The sequence below is a fragment of the Somniosus microcephalus genome, unplaced genomic scaffold (genome assembly GCF_052327205.1).
Source record: "Somniosus microcephalus isolate GS21.2 unplaced genomic scaffold, FLI_Smic_1.0 unresolved_chr7, whole genome shotgun sequence".
Taxonomy (NCBI): domain Eukaryota; kingdom Metazoa; phylum Chordata; class Chondrichthyes; order Squaliformes; family Somniosidae; genus Somniosus; species Somniosus microcephalus.
In genome coordinates this window covers 2693253-2712563 of record NW_028225185.1, presented here as the reverse complement: position 1 = coordinate 2712563, position 19311 = coordinate 2693253, and the positions used below count along the sequence as shown (strand labels likewise).

General features: G+C 53.2%; 1 protein-coding gene across 1 annotated transcript; it reads right to left on the bottom strand.

Annotated features, from left to right (window-relative positions):
- Positions 1–1671: 1671 nt before the first annotated feature.
- Positions 1672–17814, bottom strand: LOC147086379 (zinc transporter ZIP1-like). The gene is made up of 2 exons (XM_085978447.1): positions 17494–17814; positions 1672–7562 (listed from the first exon to the last, which is right to left on the bottom strand). The coding sequence occupies exons 1-2, from the start codon at positions 17785–17787 to the stop codon at positions 6885–6887; spliced, it is 972 nt and encodes a 323-aa protein (XP_085834573.1). The 5' UTR covers positions 17788–17814; the 3' UTR covers positions 1672–6884.
- Between the last annotated feature and the right edge of the window lie 1497 nt (positions 17815–19311).

Genomic DNA, 19311 nt, shown 5'->3' with positions numbered 1-19311 from the left:
CACTATGCCATATGTAACCCCCCTGAACCCCTCGCCTAGATTCCAGCCTGTAACACACCCCCAGGTCTCTGTCATTCTATATCATAATCATAATCAACTTTATTGTCATTGTTAGTGCACAAGTGCAGCACAACGAAATGTAGGCTTGCGGCTCCCGAGAGTGTACATTTAGATTAAGACATTTAAACATTCAACATTCATTTGGCTTGTAATACATTAACATAAACATAATAAAGTGCATTGGCAGATGTGCAGGCTTTAGAGTTTATTTGTGGAGTTCAGTAGGATGACAGCCCTGGGAAAGAAGCTGTTCCTAAATCTGGTCGTACGGGTGCAAATGCATCTGTAGCGTCTCCCAGATGGCAGGAGGGCGAACAGACTGTGGCTGGGGTGGGTAGGGTCTTTGATGATGGACCGTGACCTCCGTAGACAGCGTTTCTGGTATATGTGCTCGATAGCCGGTAATGTGTTGGGCAGTTTTGACTACCCGCTGCAGGGCTTTCCGGTCATAGTAGCTACAGCTGCTATACCATACTGTGATACAGTTTGTCAGGATGCTCTCTATTGTGCAGCGGTAAAAGTTAGAGAGGATCAGGGGTGACAGGTTACATCCCTTCAGCCTCCTTAGGAAATATAGGCGCTGCTGGGCCGCCTTCACCAGAGAGGAGGTATTGAGGGACCAGGAGAGGTCTTCCGTGATGTGGACTCCGAGGAACTTAAAGCATCAGGGTCATCAATCATGTTTCATAAACAAATCTCACACTATCACTCTATTTCTAAACCCCCTGCCGAGATTCCAGCCTGTAACACACCCCCAGGTCTGTTATTATTCTATATATATATACATAACAGAAGATATATCAACTGTGAGTGGCAGAAGATTTAATATCAGCTTTGTGTGTGAGACACACAGAAAGGGAGCCAAGCAGAAGTTAAAAGCTGTCATTTTTTTCAGCACTATTTTCATGTAAAAAGCCTCATGAAACCGTTCAATGATTTCTCTGTATTCCACGATTAATCCCTAGGATGAGAGGGCTGTCCTATGATGAGAGATTGTGTAGATTGGGCCGATACTCTCTGGAGTTTAGAAGAATGAGAGGTGATCTCATTCAAACATACAAGATTCTGAGGGGGATTGACAGGGTGCTTCGCAGCAGCGTAAATTCGACACTGAGCCACAGAAGGAGAGATTAGGACAGGTGACCAAAAGCTTGGTCAGAGGTTGGTTTTAAGGAGCGCCTTAATTGACAGACTAGATGCAGGGAGAATGTCTCCCCTGACTGGAGAGTCTAGGACCAGGGGTCACAGTCTCAGGATAAGGGGTCGGCCATTGAGGACTGAGATGAGGAGGAATTTCTTCACTGAGGGCGGTGAATCTTTGGAATTCTCTGCCCCAGAGGGCTGTGGAGACTCAGTCGTTGAGTATATTCAAGGCCGAGATCGATAGATTTTTGGACTTTAGGCAAATCAAGAGATATGAAGAGCAGGTGGGAAAGTGCAGTTGAGGTTGAAGATCAGCAGTGATCTTATTGAATGGTGGAGCAGCTCGAGTGACCGAATCCCGCTCCCGATTCATGTGTTAGCTGGATCCTATTACCTGCCTGAAGCACTCCCTCTAAACCCGGAGCGGTGAGTTACAGTGAACGCTTAGTTCGAGACTGAAGTCACACAAGGTTTCTGAAGAATTTTATTGAATCTCAAAAACTACACAAAATAGTGTTACATTTATACAAAAATGATCATCACTAAAAGCAGCAGAAACAGCTGTTTTACCGTTTTACAAAAACAAAATACTGCGGATGCTGGAAATCTGAAATAAAAACCGAAAATGCTGGAAATACTCAGCAGGTCCGGCAGCATCTGTGGAGAGAGAAACAGAGTTAACGTTTCAGGTCGATGACCTTTCGTCAGAAGTGGCGAAGGGTCATCAACCTGAAACGTTAACTCTGTTCCTCTCTCCACAGATGCTGCCTGACCTGCTGAGCATTTCCAGCATTCGCTGTTTTTGTTTTACAATCTTACTGGGAAATTGGCAATATAAAGCTGAAAACATTGTTTTAAATATTATCTATACATGTAATTTAAAAAATAGATCAGAGCCCAACCTGCCGAGGCTGGGCTGAACGACTTGTCGACTGAGTTACGAACAAGTGCTGGACAGGAGACAATTCAAGACTGCAAATAGCAGCAAGGACCGTCAGTATCAGAGAGTGAAGAGCCAGATTCAGGTCTCAATCCCTTCACAAGGCTGATCCCTCAGGTCAGAGGTCTGAAACCTCAGTTAATGAGTTACAGTATACCGGCACGGGCTCCCCCCGCCCCTACAAGCCCTTTCATCGGTTAGTCCCACGAGCAGGGAGTCTCTTGTCACTTCATTCTCTGTCACGCATGGCCACGACTGGAGAATGTTCATTGCACTGAAGGATCGCTTCCACCTTTTTGTCCCTCAGCAGTTATTCCCCATCCGCTCAACTCCTTGGCGGGCAATAATTGAATGGGCATCATCTGCCCTCCAGTACCTTGCCCGCCTGGCTATTTAGTCTCAGCAGGCTACTGAACCACAGGGGGAATCACAGCAGAGCCTGCTCCTGCACTTACCCAGCATCCACTTTTCCAGAAGGGGTTACTGGGCAGTGACCAGGAGCAGGAACCCTGGCTGATTTCCCCCCTCTCTAACCCAGGGGTCACTGGGCAGTGATCAGGGGCAGGAACCCTGGCAGATTTCCCCTCTCTCTAACCCAGGGGTCACTGGACAGTGATCAGGAACCCTGGCTGATTTCCCCTCTCTCTAACCCAGGGGTCACTGGACAGTGATCAGAAGCAGGAGCCCTGGCTGATTTCCTCTCTCTCTAACCCAGGGGTCACTGGGCAGTGATCAGGAGCAGGAACCCTGGCTGATTTCCCCTCTCTCTAACCCAGGGGTCACTGGACAGTGATCAGGAGCAGGAACCCTGGCTGATTTCCCCTCTCTCTAACCCAGGGGTCACTGGACAGTGATCAGGAGCAGGAACCCTGGCTGATTACAGGTTGAATGTGCAGCGCACTATTAAATGTTACAATCTATGTTCTAGACAATCACAGGACTGGGCTACCCAAAGATTATATCTGTTCTAATACATCAAAGATTAAAATGCCACCAGTGTTCATAAAATAGAGGAAGTTTGCTGTAACCTTTTGGAAGAGCATGATCAGTTAAAAATATTTTTAAACTAGCATTTCACAGAAATCACAGAATCACAGAAATCAGAGAAACCCCACAGTGCAGATAGAGGCCATTTCGGCCCATCGAGCCTGCACCGACACATATCCCACCCGATCCCCGTAACCCCTACACCATCACATATCCCACCCTATCCCCGTAACCCCACGTATTTAATCCCCCTAACACTAAGGGTCAATTTATCATAGCCAATCAACCTAACCCGCACATCTTTGGGTCCATTTCCCCCGGTCTGTGTTTTAGTAACCGTGTGACTGCACGACAGAGCATGCACTCATTTCCCAACAGTCCCGCAGCAGGATAGACGGGGAGAGTGGGGACGGCAATTCAGCCTTGGGGGGGGGTGAAAGGACACTTCCACCACCGCAAACCCCCAGCTGGGGAGCGGCGGCGCTGCGGGACTCGGGACCACTCGCCAGCCAACCCGCCGGACCCCCGACTCTTGGCCGGCCAGATCCGCGTCTGCACGAGACGTTCCGGGATGTGCTTTATTGCCGAGGATGCGGCGGATTTTCCACAGCGCGCGCTGGCGCGGCAGGGCGTTCAAAGCTTTTCGGGTCCAATGCATCACGAACCACGGCCGTTTTCTGTCTCATCCGAAATAAGAACAGAAAAATGCTGGAAACACTTAGCAGGTCAGGCGGGGCCTGTGGGGAGAGAGAGAGAGAGAGAGAGAGAGAGAGAAACAGAGTTAACGTTTCAGGTCGATCAGAACTGATAAAAAAAGGTCATCGAGCTGAAACATTAACTCTGTTTCTCTCTCCACAGATGCTGTCCGACCCACTGAGTGTTCCCAGCATTTTCTGTTCTGAATTTCACATTTGCAGCCTCGGCAGTCTGACCCGCTCGTGTTCCTGGCTCGCTATCTTTAGCCCAGTATATTTTACCAACGGTTTTTGGGGGGGGGGGGGGGGGGGGGGGGGGGAAAGGGCTATGGTTTTAGACTGAACCTTCACTCAGTGGGCCGCATCCTGCCCCTTTAAATCCCAGGAATGTTACATATTCAGGCGTTAACGTCTAGCGGTTTTAACCTACACAAGATACGTCACTACAAAATAGTTATTCATTGCCGAAAGCGCGTCCCAGATGTTTCTGCGATGATAAGGTGCTATATCAAAAGTTACCAGTAATGAGGTTAGTGTTCAGAGTGTAAATCTAGATACACAATGTGCGAGGTGAAATCAACAGGTCTGAGCTGCGAGGTGCAATGTTTGGAGGGGGAAGTAGGACCAGAAACACGTCCCGGTATTAAACCCGTTGGACTGGAGGAGTTAATTGGACTGGAGGAGTTAATTGGACTGGAGGAGTTAATTGGACTGGAGGAGTTAATTGGACTGGAGGAGTTAATTGGACTGGAGTTAATTGGACTGGAGTTAATTGGACTGGAGGAGTTAATTGGACTGGAGGAGTTAATTGGACTGGAGGAGTTAATTGGACTGTTGCAGTCGTTATCTGTGCCATTTGAGGGAGCTCCATCGTCAGGCCAGCCGTCTGGACACCTCCAGCTCCACGCCAGACAGACCCTTCGAAAACAGTCTCTTAAAAGTAGAAATCACACAGTTAGGAGTTCTCCACGTTTAGTGAGAATCAGAATTCTTCTAAAACGTAAACTCTTGGCTGCTGGGAGCGCTCATAGGGAGAAGAAATCTCCCTGAAGCCGGAATTCACAGCCCCGACTCCCAAACATTGCTGGTCCGACGTTTGCGAAATACACACACCTGGAACATGGCAGCGGGATGTCCAAGCACTCGCCCCGTGAGATGTACATTGGTCATATCGGCGCGGGGCCCGGGGTCATGCCCGCGCGGGGCCCGGGGTTTGTGTCCGCGCGGGGCCCGGGGTTTGTGTCCGCGCGGGGCCCGGGGTTTGTGTCCGCGCGGGGCCCATGTCCGCGCGGGGCCCATGTCCGCGCGGGGCCCGGGATTTATGTCTGCGCGGGGCCCGAGGTTTATGCCCGCGCGGCTTCATTCAGCATCGACTCTTAGACACCAAAAAGCCGACGACGTTGTTGTCGGGACAGCGGGCCGTCCTCGAAACTGCCAACTCGCTGTAACCACAGCCGCTTCGGTTCCGAGCTGCACTCCGTGCAGTAACAGACCATTGGGCATTTACACAACCGCTCGGGGAGCAATCGGTCGCTCCGAGGTTGGGCTTTCAGTGTGGACAGGAATGGGAAATAAAACTGGAGCTTGAGAAAGGACCCTGGAGCTTGAGGCAAAAATATAGAAGGTTAAGGGGTGATTTGATTGAGGCTTTTAGGATTTGAAAGGAACCAATAGGGTAGATAGAAACTTTTTCCGGGGGGGGGGGGGGGGGGGGGGGGGGAGTCCAGGAGAAGGGGACGTCACCATAAAATCAGAGCCAGGCCGTTCAGCAGAGAAGTTAGGAAACACTTCTTCACATGGTAGAAGCATGGAACTCTCGCCCACAAAAAGCAGTCGATGCCAAGATCAAGTAATAATTTTAAAACAGAGACCGAGATTTTTGCTAGTCAAAGGTGTTGAGTGATATGGAGCCAAGGTGGGTGGGTGGAGTTAGGATACAGATCAGCCGTGATCTCACTGAATGGCGGAACAGGTTTGCAGACGACACAAAGCTGGGTGGGCGTGTGTGCTGTGAGGAGGATGCTGAGAAACTCCAGTATGATTTGGACAGGTTGGGTGATTGGGCAGATGCAGTATAATGTGGATAAATGCGAGGTTATCCACTTTGGTGGCAAAAACAGGAAGGCAGATTATTATCTGAATGGCAATAGATTGGGAGAAGGGGCAGTGCAACGAGACCTGGGTGCCCTTGTGCACCAGTCGCTGAAGGTAAGCATGCAGGTGCAGCAGGCGGTTAAGAAGGCAAATGGTATGTTGGCCTTCGTAGCGAGAGGGTTCGAGTACAGGAGCAAGGATGTCTTGCTGGAGTTGTACAGGGCCTTGGTGAGACCACACGTTGAGTATTGTGTGCAGTTTTAGTCGCCTTATCTGAGGAAGGATGTTCTTGCCACGGAGGGAGTGCAGTGAAGATTCACCAGGCTGATACCTGGGATGGCAGGAATGACGTATGAGGAGAGATTGGGTCGATTGGGCTTATACTCGCTGGAGTTTAGAAGAATGAGAGGGGATCTCATTGAAACTTATAAAATTCTAACAGGACTGGACAGACTAGATGCAGGAAGGATGTTCCCGATGGTCGGGGAGTCCAGAACCAGGGGTCACAGTCTAAGGATAAGGGGTAAGCCATTTAGGACAGAGATGAGGAGGAATTTCTTCACCCAGAGTGGTGAACCTGTGGAATTCTCTACCACAGAGGGTGGTGGAGGCCAGTTCATTAAATATATTCAAGAAGGAGTTGGATATATTTCTTAAGGCTAAAGGGATCAAGGGATATGGGGAGAAAGCAGGGACAGGGTACTGAATTTGGATGATCAGCCATGATCGCATTGAATGGCGGAGCAGGCTCGAGGGGCCGAATGGCCTACTCCTCCTATCTTCTATGAAGGGGCTGAATGGCCTCCTCCTGTTCCTATGCACCTAAAATTTCAGGAACTGAAATGAGAGGTTAAAGTGGGGCGGAAAGGATAGTTGAAACGGAGCCAGAGCTGACTTGAGATGGTGAATTTGAAATGGGAGTGTGTTGGGACACATGTAAACAATCCATCCCACTCACACAGACCTTACACCTTAATGAAAAGGACCCCGGTGACCAGGGCAAAGCCCAGGATCAGCATGATGACTTTACAGATGCGCTGGTCGGAGGAGTTGAGTTCGTGAGGCAGGATCTCCATGAAGGTGATGTAGATGAAGGTTCCCGTGGCCACGCCCTCCAGCACGCTGCAGACCAGCTGGTGGCTGGAGTCCTCGGTCAGCACGATGCCCAGCCCGATCCCCAGGGGGGACATGACGGCGAAGGCGATGATGCAGCAGACCACCGCCGTCCGCTTCAGCCGGCTCTGCACCAGCTTCAGGGTCAGGCTGAAGGCGATGATGCACTTGTGGACCGAGAGGGCGATGCAGATCTCCACCACCTTGGAGCTGGCCTCCTGCAGCCCCACCGCCAGCCCCTCGAAGACCGAGTGCAGGGACAGCGACAGCACCAGCACGAAGCAGCGGATGGCCGAGTGCGAGTTGAAGTCCACGTGGACGTGAGGCCCGGCCTCCTCGCGCGGAGAGCCGCTCTCGCCCGGGCCCAGGTGGTGCTGCGAATGCAGGTTCCCGCTGGTCGACCTGCCCAGCAGGGCCCTGGTCTCCTCGAGGTTCCGCGACTGATCGCGGCAGGCCAACACGATCTGCTCCATGATCAGCACCAGGAAGAAGCCCATTGCGACGATGAATTCCGGCAGCGGGAACTGCAGCTGCAACACACAGAGAAACACAACACAGAGTGTGGAGCAGCGATGCGCGGAGCTCAGGGTCACCAGTACAGGGGAGGGCAACACACTTTAAACAGCAACAGATCAGCACCACTGCTAAGCAGACATTTATACCGAGTTTAATTCCCAGGGCAGGACCGGCACGGGTTAGATACAGAGCTCCGGGACAGTGCAGGGGGAGCTTTACTCTGTATCTAACCCGTGCTGTACCTGCCCTGGGAGTGTTTGATGGGACAGTGTAGAGGGAGCTTTACTCTGTATCTAACCCCGTGCTGTACCTGCCCTGGGAGTGTTTGATGGGACAGTGTAGAGGGAGCTTTACTCTGTATCTAACCCCGTGCTGTAGCTGCCCTGGGAGTGTTTGATGGGACAGTGTAGAGGGAGCTTTACTCTGTATCTAACCCCGTGCTGTACCTGCCCTGGGAGTGTTTGATGGGACAGTGTAGAGGGAGCTTTACTCTGTATCTAACCCGTGCTGTACCTGCCCCGGGAGTGTTTGATGGGACAGTGTAGAGGGAGCTTTACTCTGTATCTAACCCCGTGCTGTACCTGCCCTGGGAGTGTTTGATGGGACAGTGTAGAGGGAGCTTTACTCTGTATCTAACCCGTGCTCTACCTGCCCTGGGAGTGTTTGACGGGACAGTGTAGAGGGAGCTTTACTCTGTATCTAACCCGTGCTCTACCTGCCCTGGGAGTGTTTGATGGGACAGTGTAGAGGGAGCTTTACTCTGTATCTAACCCGTGCTGTACCTGCCCTGGGAGTGTTTGATGGGACAGTGTAGAGGGAGCTTTACTCTGTATCTAACCCATGCTGTACCTGCCCTGGGAGTGTTTGATGGGACAGTGTAGAGGGAGCTTTACTCTGTATCTAACCCGTGCTGTACCTGCCCTGGGAGTGTTTGATGGGACAGTGTAGAGGGAGCTTTACTCTGTATCTAACCCCGTGCTGTACCTGCCCTGGGAGTGTTTGATGGGACAGTGCAGAGGGAGCTTTACTCTGCATCTAACCCCGTGCTGTACCTGCCCTGGGAGTGTTTGATGGGACAGTGTAGAGGGAGCTTTACTCTGTATCTAACCCAGTGCTGTACCTGCCCTGGGAGTGTTTGATGGGACAGTGTAGAGGGAGCTTTACTCTGTATCTAACCCATGCTGTACCTGCCCTGGGAGTGTTTGATGGGACAGTGTAGAGGGAGCTTTACTCTGTATCTAACCCGTGCTGTACGTGCCCTGGGAGTGTTTGATGGGACAGTGTAGAGGGAGCTTTACTCTGTATCTAACCCGTGCTGTACCTGTCCTGGGAGTGTTTGATGGGACAGTGTAGAGGGAGCTTTACTCTGTATCTAACCTGTGCTGTACCTGTCCTGGGAGTGTTTGATGGGACAGTGTAGAGGGAGCTTTACTCTGTATCTAACCCGTGCTGTACCTGCCCTGGGAGTGTTTGATGGGACAGTGTAGAGGGAGCTTTACTCTGTATCTAACCCCGTGCTGTACCTGCCCTGGGAGTGTTTGATGGGACAGTGTAGAGGGAGCTTTACTCTGTATCTAACCCGTGCTGTACCTGCCCTGGGAGGGTTTGATGGGACAGTGTAGAGGGAGCTTTACTCTGTATCTAACCCCGTGCTGTACCTGCCCTGGGAGTGTTTGATGGGACAGTGCAGAGGGAGCTTTACTCTGCATCTAACCCCGTGCTGTACCTGCCCTGGGAGTGTTTGATGGGACAGTGTAGAGGGAGCTTTACTCTGTATCTAACCCAGTGCTGTACCTGCCCTGGGAGTGTTTGATGGGACAGTGTAGAGGGAGCTTTACTCTGTATCTAACCCATGCTGTACCTGCCCTGGGAGTGTTTGATGGGACAGTGTAGAGGGAGCTTTACTCTGTATCTAACCCGTGCTGTACCTGCCCTGGGAGTGTTTGATGGGGCAGTGTAGAGGGAGCTTTACTCTGTATCTAACCCCGTGCTGTACCTGCCCTGGGAGTGTTTGATGGGACAGTGTGGAGGGAGCTTTACTCTGTATCTAACCCGTGCTGTACCTGCCCTGGGAGTGTTTGATGGGGACAGTGTAGAGGGAGCTTCACTCTGTATCTAACCCCGTGCTGTACCTGCCCTGGGAGTGTTTGATGGGACAGTGTAGAGGGAGCTTTACTCTGTATCTAACCCAGTGCTGTACCTGCCCTGGGAGTGTTTGACAGGACAGTGTAGAGGGAGCTTTACTCTGTATCTAACCCGTGCTGTACCTGCCCTGGGAGTGTTTGATGGGACAGTGTAGAGGGAGCTTTACTCTGTATCTAACCCGTGCTGTACCTGCCCTGGGAGTGTTTGATGGGACAGTGTAGAGGGAGCTTTACTCTGTATCTAACCCGTGCTGTACCTGCCCTGGGAGTGTTTGATGGGACAGTGTGGAGGGAGCTTTACTCTGTATCTAACCCATGCTGTACCTGCCCTGGGAGTGTTTGACAGGACAGTGTAGAGGGAGCTTTACTCTGTATCTAACCCGTGCTGTACCTGCCCTGGGAGTGTTTGATGGGACAGTGTAGAGGGAGCTTTACTCTGTATCTAACCCGTGCTGTACCTGCCCTGGGAGTGTTTGATGGGGACAGTGTAGAGGGAGCTTTACTCTGTATCTAACCCGTGCTGTACCTGCCCTGGGAGTGTTTGATGGGACAGTATAGAGGGAGCTTTACTCTGTATCTAACCCGTGCTGTACCTGCCCTGGGAGTGTTTGATGGGGACAGTGTAGAGGGAGCTTTACTCTGTATCTAACCCGTGCTGTACCTGCCCCGGAGTGTTTGATGGGACAGTGTAGAGGGAGCTTTACTCTGTATCTAACCCGTGCTGTACCTGCCCTGGGAGTGTTTGATGGGACAGTGTAGAGGGAGATTTACTCTGTATCTAACCCGTGCTGTACCTGCCCTGGGAGTGTTTGATGGGACAGTGTAGAGGGAGCTTTACTCTGTATCTAACCCGTGCTGTACCTGCCCTGGGAGTGTTTGACGGGACAGTGTAGAGGGAGCTTTACTCTGTATCTAACCCGTGCTGTACCTGCCCTGGGAGTGTTTGATGGGACAGTGTAGAGGGAGCTTTACTCTGTATCTAACCCGTGCTGTACCTGCCCTGGGAGTGTTTGACGGGACAGTGTAGAGGGAGCTTTACTCTGTATCTAACCCGTGCTGTACCTGCCCTGGGAGTGTTTGATGGGACAGTGTAGAGGGAGCTTTACTCTGTATCTAACCCGTCCTGTACCTGCCCTGGGAGTGTTTGATGGGACAGTGTAGAGGGAGCTTTACTCTGTATCTAACCCGTGCTGTACCTGCCCTGGGAGTGTTTGATGGGGACAGTGTAGAGGGAGCTTTACTCTGTATCTAACCCGTGCTGTACCTGCCCTGGGAGTGTTTGATGGGACAGTGTAGAGGGAGCTTTACTCTGTATCTAACCCGTGCTGTACCTGCCCTGGGAGTGTTTGATGGGACAGTGTAGAGGGAGCTTTACTCTGTATCTAACCCGTGCTGTACCTGCCCTGGGAGTGTTTGATGGGGCAGTGTAGAGGGAGCTTTACTCTGTATCTAACCCCGTGCTGTACCTGCCCTGGGAGTGTTTGATGGGACAGTGTGGAGGGAGCTTTACTCTGTATCTAACCCGTGCTGTACCTGCCCTGGGAGTGTTTGATGGGGACAGTGTAGAGGGAGCTTCACTCTGTATCTAACCCCGTGCTGTACCTGCCCTGGGAGTGTTTGATGGGACAGTGTAGAGGGAGCTTTACTCTGTATCTAACCCAGTGCTGTACCTGCCCTGGGAGTGTTTGACAGGACAGTGTAGAGGGAGCTTTACTCTGTATCTAACCCGTGCTGTACCTGCCCTGGGAGTGTTTGATGGGACAGTGTAGAGGGAGCTTTACTCTGTATCTAACCCGTGCTGTACCTGCCCTGGGAGTGTTTGATGGGACAGTGTAGAGGGAGCTTTACTCTGTATCTAACCCGTGCTGTACCTGCCCTGGGAGTGTTTGATGGGACAGTGTGGAGGGAGCTTTACTCTGTATCTAACCCATGCTGTACCTGCCCTGGGAGTGTTTGACAGGACAGTGTAGAGGGAGCTTTACTCTGTATCTAACCCGTGCTGTACCTGCCCTGGGAGTGTTTGATGGGACAGTGTAGAGGGAGCTTTACTCTGTATCTAACCCGTGCTGTACCTGCCCTGGGAGTGTTTGATGGGGACAGTGTAGAGGGAGCTTTACTCTGTATCTAACCCGTGCTGTACCTGCCCTGGGAGTGTTTGATGGGACAGTGTAGAGGGAGCTTTACTCTGTATCTAACCCGTGCTGTACCTGCCCTGGGAGTGTTTGATGGGGACAGTGTAGAGGGAGCTTTACTCTGTATCTAACCCGTGCTGTACCTGCCCCGGAGTGTTTGATGGGACAGTGTAGAGGGAGCTTTACTCTGTATCTAACCCGTGCTGTACCTGCCCTGGGAGTGTTTGATGGGACAGTGTAGAGGGAGATTTACTCTGTATCTAACCCGTGCTGTACCTGCCCTGGGAGTGTTTGATGGGACAGTGTAGAGGGAGCTTTACTCTGTATCTAACCCGTGCTGTACCTGCCCTGGGAGTGTTTGACGGGACAGTGTAGAGGGAGCTTTACTCTGTATCTAACCCGTGCTGTACCTGCCCTGGGAGTGTTTGATGGGACAGTGTAGAGGGAGCTTTACTCTGTATCTAACCCGTGCTGTACCTGCCCTGGGAGTGTTTGACGGGACAGTGTAGAGGGAGCTTTACTCTGTATCTAACCCGTGCTGTACCTGCCCTGGGAGTGTTTGATGGGACAGTGTAGAGGGAGCTTTACTCTGTATCTAACCCGTCCTGTACCTGCCCTGGGAGTGTTTGATGGGACAGTGTAGAGGGAGCTTTACTCTGTATCTAACCCGTGCTGTACCTGCCCTGGGAGTGTTTGATGGGGACAGTGTAGAGGGAGCTTTACTCTGTATCTAACCCGTGCTGTACCTGCCCCGGGAGTGTTTGATGGGACAGTGTAGAGGGAGCTTTACTCTGTATCTAACCCGTGCTGTACCTGCCCCGGGAGTGTTTGATGGGACAGTGTAGAGGGAGCTTTACTCTGTATCTAACCCGTGCTGTACCTGCCCTGGGAGTGTTTGATGGGACAGTGTAGAGGGAGCTTTACTCTGTATCTAACCCGTGCTGTCCCTGCCCTGGGAGTGTTTGATGGGACAGTGTAGAGGGAGCTTTACTCTGTATCTAACCCGTGCTGTACCTGCCCTGGGAGTGTTTGATGGGGCAGTGTAGAGGGAGCTTTACTCTGTATCTAACCCGTGCTGTACCTGCCCCGGGAGTGTTTGATGGGACAGTGTAGAGGGAGCTTTACTCTGTATCTAACCCGTGCTGTACCTGCCCTGGGAGTGTTTGATGGGACAGTGTAGAGGGAGCTTTACTCTGTATCTAACCCGTGCTGTCCCTGCCCTGGGAGTGTTTGATGGGACAGTGTAGAGGGAGCTTTACTCTGTATCTAACCCGTGCTGTACCTGCCCTGGGAGTGTTTGATGGGGCAGTGTAGAGGGAGCTTTACTCTGTATCTAACCCGTGCTGTACCTGCCCCGGGAGTGTTTGATGGGACAGTGTAGAGGGAGCTTTACTCTGTATCTAACCTGTGCTGTACCTGCCCTGGGAGTGTTTGATGGGGCAGTGTAGAGGGAGCTTTACTCTGTATCTAACCCCGTGCTGTACCTGCCCTGGGAGTGTTTGATGGGACAGTGTAGAGGGAGCTTTACTCTGTATCTAACCCGTGCTGTACCTGCCCTGGGAGTGTTTGATGGGACAGTGTAGAGGGAGCTTTACTCTGTATCTAACCCGTGCTGTACCTGCCCTGGGAGTGTTTGATGGGACAGTGTAGAGGGAGCTTTACTCTGTATCTAACCGTGCTGTACCTGCCCTGGGAGTGTTTGATGGGACAGTGTAGAGGGAGCTTTACTCTGTATCTAACCCGTGCTGTACCTGCCCTGGGAGTGTTTGATGGGACAGTGTAGAGGGAGCTTTACTCTGTATCTAACCCGTGCTGTACCTGCCCTGGGAGTGTTTGATGGGACAGTGTAGAGGGAGCTTTACTCTGTATCTAACCGTGCTGTACCTGCCCTGGGAGTGTTTGATGGGACAGTGTAGAGGGAGCTTTACTCTGTATCTAACCCGTGCTGTACCTGCCCTGGGAGTGTTTGATGGGACAGTGTAGAGGGAGCTTTACTCTGTATCTAACCCGTGCTGTACCTGCCCTGGGAGTGTTTGATGGGACAGTGTAGAGGGAGCTTTACTCTGTCTTCTTACGTCCTTAAACAATTAATCCAACAAAATAAGCCGTGTCTTCTATTGCGAGCAAGTGTGCGATTGTGCAATTGCTCAGAATGAGTTTAGTAATTGCCGGGACCGTCGGACGCCACCTGGAAACACATGAAATCAGCTCCAGCCTTCCTGCCCAGAGACACAGAACCACAAACCACAGGCTGTTTCCCACACGCAATGAATCATCACTGATATGCTGCAATAATGAAGCATCTACTCGGCAATGTTACGCCGATAAGCTGATGCCACTCGACCCGGAAAGGGCTAAACCCCCTCGCCTCCTGCACCCCCCCCAAATCTCCTTTCCTGAAGGCACCCGACTCTCGTTCAGATAGGGGTACAATAGCCAGTGCCCAGTACCTCACCCAAGAGATCGTTCCTCACACTCAGTGCTGGGTCCTTTGCTGTTTGTAGTGTACATTAATGATTTAGATATGAATGTAGGAGGTATGATCAGTAAGTTCACAGATGACACGAAAATTGGTGGGATGGTCAATAGCGAGGAGGGACGCCTCAGGCTACAGGACGATATAGATGGGTTGGTTAGACGGGCAGAACAGTGGCAAATGGAATTTAACCCTGAAAAGTGTGAGGTGATGCATTTTGGGAGGACTAACCAGGCAAGGGAACACACAGTGAATGGTAGGACCCTAGGAAGGACAGAGGATCAGAGGGACCTTGGTGTGCATGTACATAGATCCCTGAAGGCAGCAGGACAGGTAGATAAGGTGGTTAAAAAGGCATATGGGATACTTGCCTTCATTAGCCGAGGCATAGAATATAAGAGCAGGGAGGTTATGATGGAGCTGTACAAAACGCTAGTTAGGCCACAGCTGGAATACTGTGTACAGTTCTGGTCGCCACACTATAGGAAGGATGTGATTGCATTGGAGAGGGTGCAGAGGAGATTCACCAGGACGTTACCTGGGCTGGAGCGCTTCAGCTATGAAGAGAGACTGGACAGGCTGGGGTTGTTTTCCTTGGAGCAGAGAAGGCTGAGGGGGGACCTGATTGAGGTGTACAAAATTATGAGGGGCATTGATAGGGTAGATAGAAAGGAACTTTTCCCCTTAGTAGAAGGGTCAATAACCAGGGGGCATAGTTTCAAGGTAAGAGGCAGGAGGTTTAGAGGGGATTTAAGGAAAAACCTTTTCACCCAGAGGGTGGTTGGAATCTGGAACTCACTGCCTGAAAGGGTGGTAGAGGCAGGAACCCTCACAACATTCAAGAAGCATTTAGATGAGCACTTGAAATGCCATAGCTTACAAGGCTACGGGCCAAGTGCTGGAAAATGGGATTAGAATAGACAGGGCTTGATGGCCGGCGCGGACACGATGTGCCGAAGGGCCTCTTTCTGTGCTGTATAACTCGATGGCTCCCGCCGAGGCTGGAGTCCCTGCACGGTGTCTGGACATTGATCCTTCCCCGGCTACAGCCTCTGGTCTGCAACGCCCTGGCTATCAGCCGCCACGGTGCACGGGTGTTCCTGTCAGCCGATCTGCCCCCTGGGCTTGGAGGGGAGGAAGGACAATAAAACTGAGCCAGGATTCTTGCTCCCGGTAGCTGTCCCCTGCTGTGATGTGAGGCTCGACACACCGACACACACACCTAACGGCCGGCGTGTGGGAGAGGACGGTTTTGACGGGGATGCTGGATGGGAGAGGAAGTGGGCTGGATGGGAGAGTGTTGGCGGATGAGATGGGTAGGGGGGGGCTTGATGGGAGAGGCGGGGCGCCTGCGGGAGAGGGCTCAGGCAGCAGATTTCTGGAGTAGTTGAAATATGTCATGAATGGAGCTGGAAAGCCCATGAGAAGGGCATCAGAGGAATCAATCTGATGGCTTGGGTTAGGAATCCGTCGGGGCGTTGGAGAGATAAGCGCGTAAGATGGCCATTCTCCCGAGGTGGAAAACTGGGCTGTATGAGGAGGTGCGGTGACTGTATTGGGACACAGTAAAGGGCAGAGACACGGAGCACAGAGGGGAACGAACTGGTCAATAGAACCAAAGGAGGCGGAGAGGTTGTGAAGGGACAGCGAGCTACCATAGCAATCCCACAGCTGGTGGTTTAAAATCAGTCCAAGACCCAGCGAATGTGCCTCTCAAAACCACATAAAAACAAATCACCGTTCGTCTGGGCCTCTGGAATGCCACACAGCCAGCAATAACACTGCGGCTGGGATTTTCCCCAAAGATTAGTCACAAAAACTTCAGTCCAATCTTCACTCGACTACCTCAGACAGTAGATGGCAGCACAGGTCGAAGAAAACACCACTCCCACCCCAAACCCTCCCAACTGTAACTGGGTGAGGCTTTCACGGGGCAGACAGTGCAATGTAGAGAGGGAAGGGCTCCGTGTCATCCGTCACGCTTTATTCTGACTCAATTCTCTTCACAGTGGTCGTTTAATCCCAGCTCTGCCTCAGTGGGTCGCACTCTCACCTCTGAGTCAGTAGGTCGTGGGGTCAAGTCCCACTCCAGAGATGAGAGCACAAAATCCAGGCTGACACTTCCAGTGCCAGTACTGAGGGAGCACCGCACTGTCGGAGGGGCAGTACTGAGGGAGCGCCGCACTGTCGGAGGGGCGGTACTGAGGGAGCACCGCACCGTCGGAGGGACGCTACTGAGGGAGCACCGCACTGTCGGAGGGGCAGTACTGAGGGAGCGCCGCACTGTCGGAGGGGCAGTACTGAGGGAGCGCCACACTGTCGGAGGGGTGGTACTGAGGGAGCGCCGCACTGTCGGAGGGGCGGGTACTGAGGGAGCGCCACACTGTCGGAGGGGCAGTACTGAGGGAGCGCCGCACCGTCGGAGGGACAGTACTGAGGGAGCGCCGCACTGTCGGAGGGGTGGTACTGAGGGAGCGCCGCACTGTCGGAGGGGCGGTACTGAGGGAGCGCCGCACTGTCGGAGGGGCAGTACTGAGGGAGCGCCGCACTGTCGGAGGGGCAGTACTGAGGGAGCGCAGCACTGTCGGAGGGGCAGTACTGAGGGAGCGCCGCACTGTCGGAGGGGCAGAACTGAGGGAGCGCCGCACTGTCGGAGGGGCAGTACTGAGGGAGCGCCGCACTGTCGGAGGGACAGGACTGAGGGAGAGCCGCACTGTCGGAGGGGCAGTACTGAGGGAGCGCCGCACTGTCAGAGGTGGCGTCTTTCGGATGAGACGTTAAACCGAGGCCCTGTCTGCCCTCTCAGGTGGATGTTAAAAGATCCCACGGCCACTATTGGAAGAGCAGCCGGGGGGGGGGGGGGGGTGGTGGGGCGGAGGAGTTCTCCCCGGTGTCCTGGGGCCAATATTTATCCCTCAACCAACACATAAACCAGATGATCCGGTCATTATCACATTGCTGTTTGTGGGAGCTTGCTGTGCGCAAATTGGCTGCCGCGTTTCCCACATCACAACAGTGACTGCACTTCATTGACTGTGAAGCGCTTTGGGACGTCCTGAGGTGGTGAAAGGCGCTACAGAAATGCGAGTTCTTTCCAAGCCAAAGGGTTGCTGTGGCAAAAAGCAGTGTTTGACAGACCTGCGACACCAAACTGACTGGTCAGTGCTGGGGAGAAAGTGCAAACAGTACTCACTGTGATTTTCATCTTGTCCAGCACGGCAGCCATGTCAGACAGGTAGTCTGGAAGTAGATCCAGCAGACACGTGGCCAAGAACACACCACCGGCCAGGCAGCTGAGGAGACTGAGAACTCGCCGCTGACCTGCGTGGAGAGGGTTGAGAAAACCGTTCAAAATCCAAATAAAAACGAAAGGCTGGAAACGGCAAGTCAGTCCACATCTGGCTGCAAGATGACTCGGGCTGAAAGGGGGACCTGACAAGTGGGTCAACGGTGCGCACACAACTTTAGCCCAGCATTGATCAGACATGGGACCAGGAGGAGGCCATTCAGCCCCTCGAGCCCGTTCCACCATTCAATCAGGTCTGAACTCCATCCACCCGGGGGTGGGGGGGGGGGGGGGAAAGAGAAGGAATGGGGGAAATTAACAGTTCACTGGAATTAAGCAACTGTGAATCGAGAGGGGGTTAGACCGTGGCGTTTCTCCAAAAGAGAAGGATTTAACGGAGCAGCGGGTTTATAAACGGAGCTCTGAGGGGGGGGGGGGGGGGGGGGCAGAATGATCCCATTTTCAACAGTGCAACACCTCCCAGTGTCTGCGACCATGCAAACAGAGGCCCCCCCCCCCCCGGTAGTTACCCCCTTTACACCAGGATATATTTACCCTCCCTCCACCAAGGGTATTTACCCCCACTCTCCCAGGATTTACCCCACACTCTCTCCCCCCCCCCCAGGATTTACCCCACTCTCTCTCCCCACCCCCCCCAGGATTTACCCCACTCTCTCCCCCCCCCAGGATTTACCCCACTCTCTCTACCCCCCCCCCAGGATTTACCCCACTCTCTCTCCCCCCCTCTAGGATTTACCCCACTCTCTCTCCCCCCCCCAGGATTTACCCCCACTCTCTCTCCCCCCCCCCCCAAGGATTTACCCCACTCTCTCTCCCCCCCCCCAGGATTTACCCCTCTCTCTCTCTCCCCCCCCCCAGGATTTACCCCACTCTCTCTCCCCACCCCACCCCCCAGGATTTACCCCACTCTCTGCCCCCCCCCCAGGATTTACCCCACCTCTCTCTCTCCCCCATGATTTACCCCACTCTCTCTCTCCCCCCCCAGGATTTACCCCACTCTCTCTCCCCCCCCCCCAGGATTTACCCCACTCTCTCTCTCCCCCCCCAGGATTTACCCCACTCTCTCTCTCCCCCCTCCCAGGATTTACCCCACTCTCTCTCCCCCCCCAGGATTTACCCACTCTCTCTCCCCCCCCAGGATTTACCCCACTCTCTCAGCTCCCCCCCCTCCAGGATTTACCCCACTCTCTCTCTTCCCCCACCCAGGATTTACCCCACTCTCTCTCTTCCCCCCCCCCAGGATTTACCCCACTCTCTCTCTCCCCCCCCCCCCCCCAGGATTTACCCCCACTCTCTCTCTCCACCCCCCCCAGGATTTACCCCACTCTCTCTCTCCCCCGCCCCCCCCAGGATTTACCCCTCTCTCTCTCCCCCCCCCAGGATTTACCCCTCTCTCTCTCCCCCCCCCCAGGATTTTCCCCACTCTCTCTCCCCCCCCCCAGGATTTACCCCACTCTCTCTCCCCCCCCAGGATTTACCCCACTCTCTCTCCCCCCCCCCCAGGATTTACCCCACTCTCTCTCCCCCCCCCCCCAGGATTTACCCCACTCTCTCTCCCCCCCCCCCCAGGATTTACCCCACTCTCTCTCCCCCCCCCCCAGGATTACCCCACTCTCTCTCCCCCCCCCCCAGGATTTACCCCACTCTCTCTCCCCACCCCCCCCAGGATTTACCCACTCTCTCTCCCCTCCCCCCCGGATTTAC

Coding starts and splice junctions, on each gene's coding strand:
- LOC147086379 (XM_085978447.1), bottom strand. CDS start 17,787: ATGTCTGATCAATGCTGGGCTAAAGTTGTGTGCGCACCGTTGACCCAC. Junction 7,563..17,493: donor TGGACAAGATGAAAATCACA/GTGAGTACTGTT, acceptor TGTGTGTTGCAG/CTGCAGTTCCCGCTGCCGGA.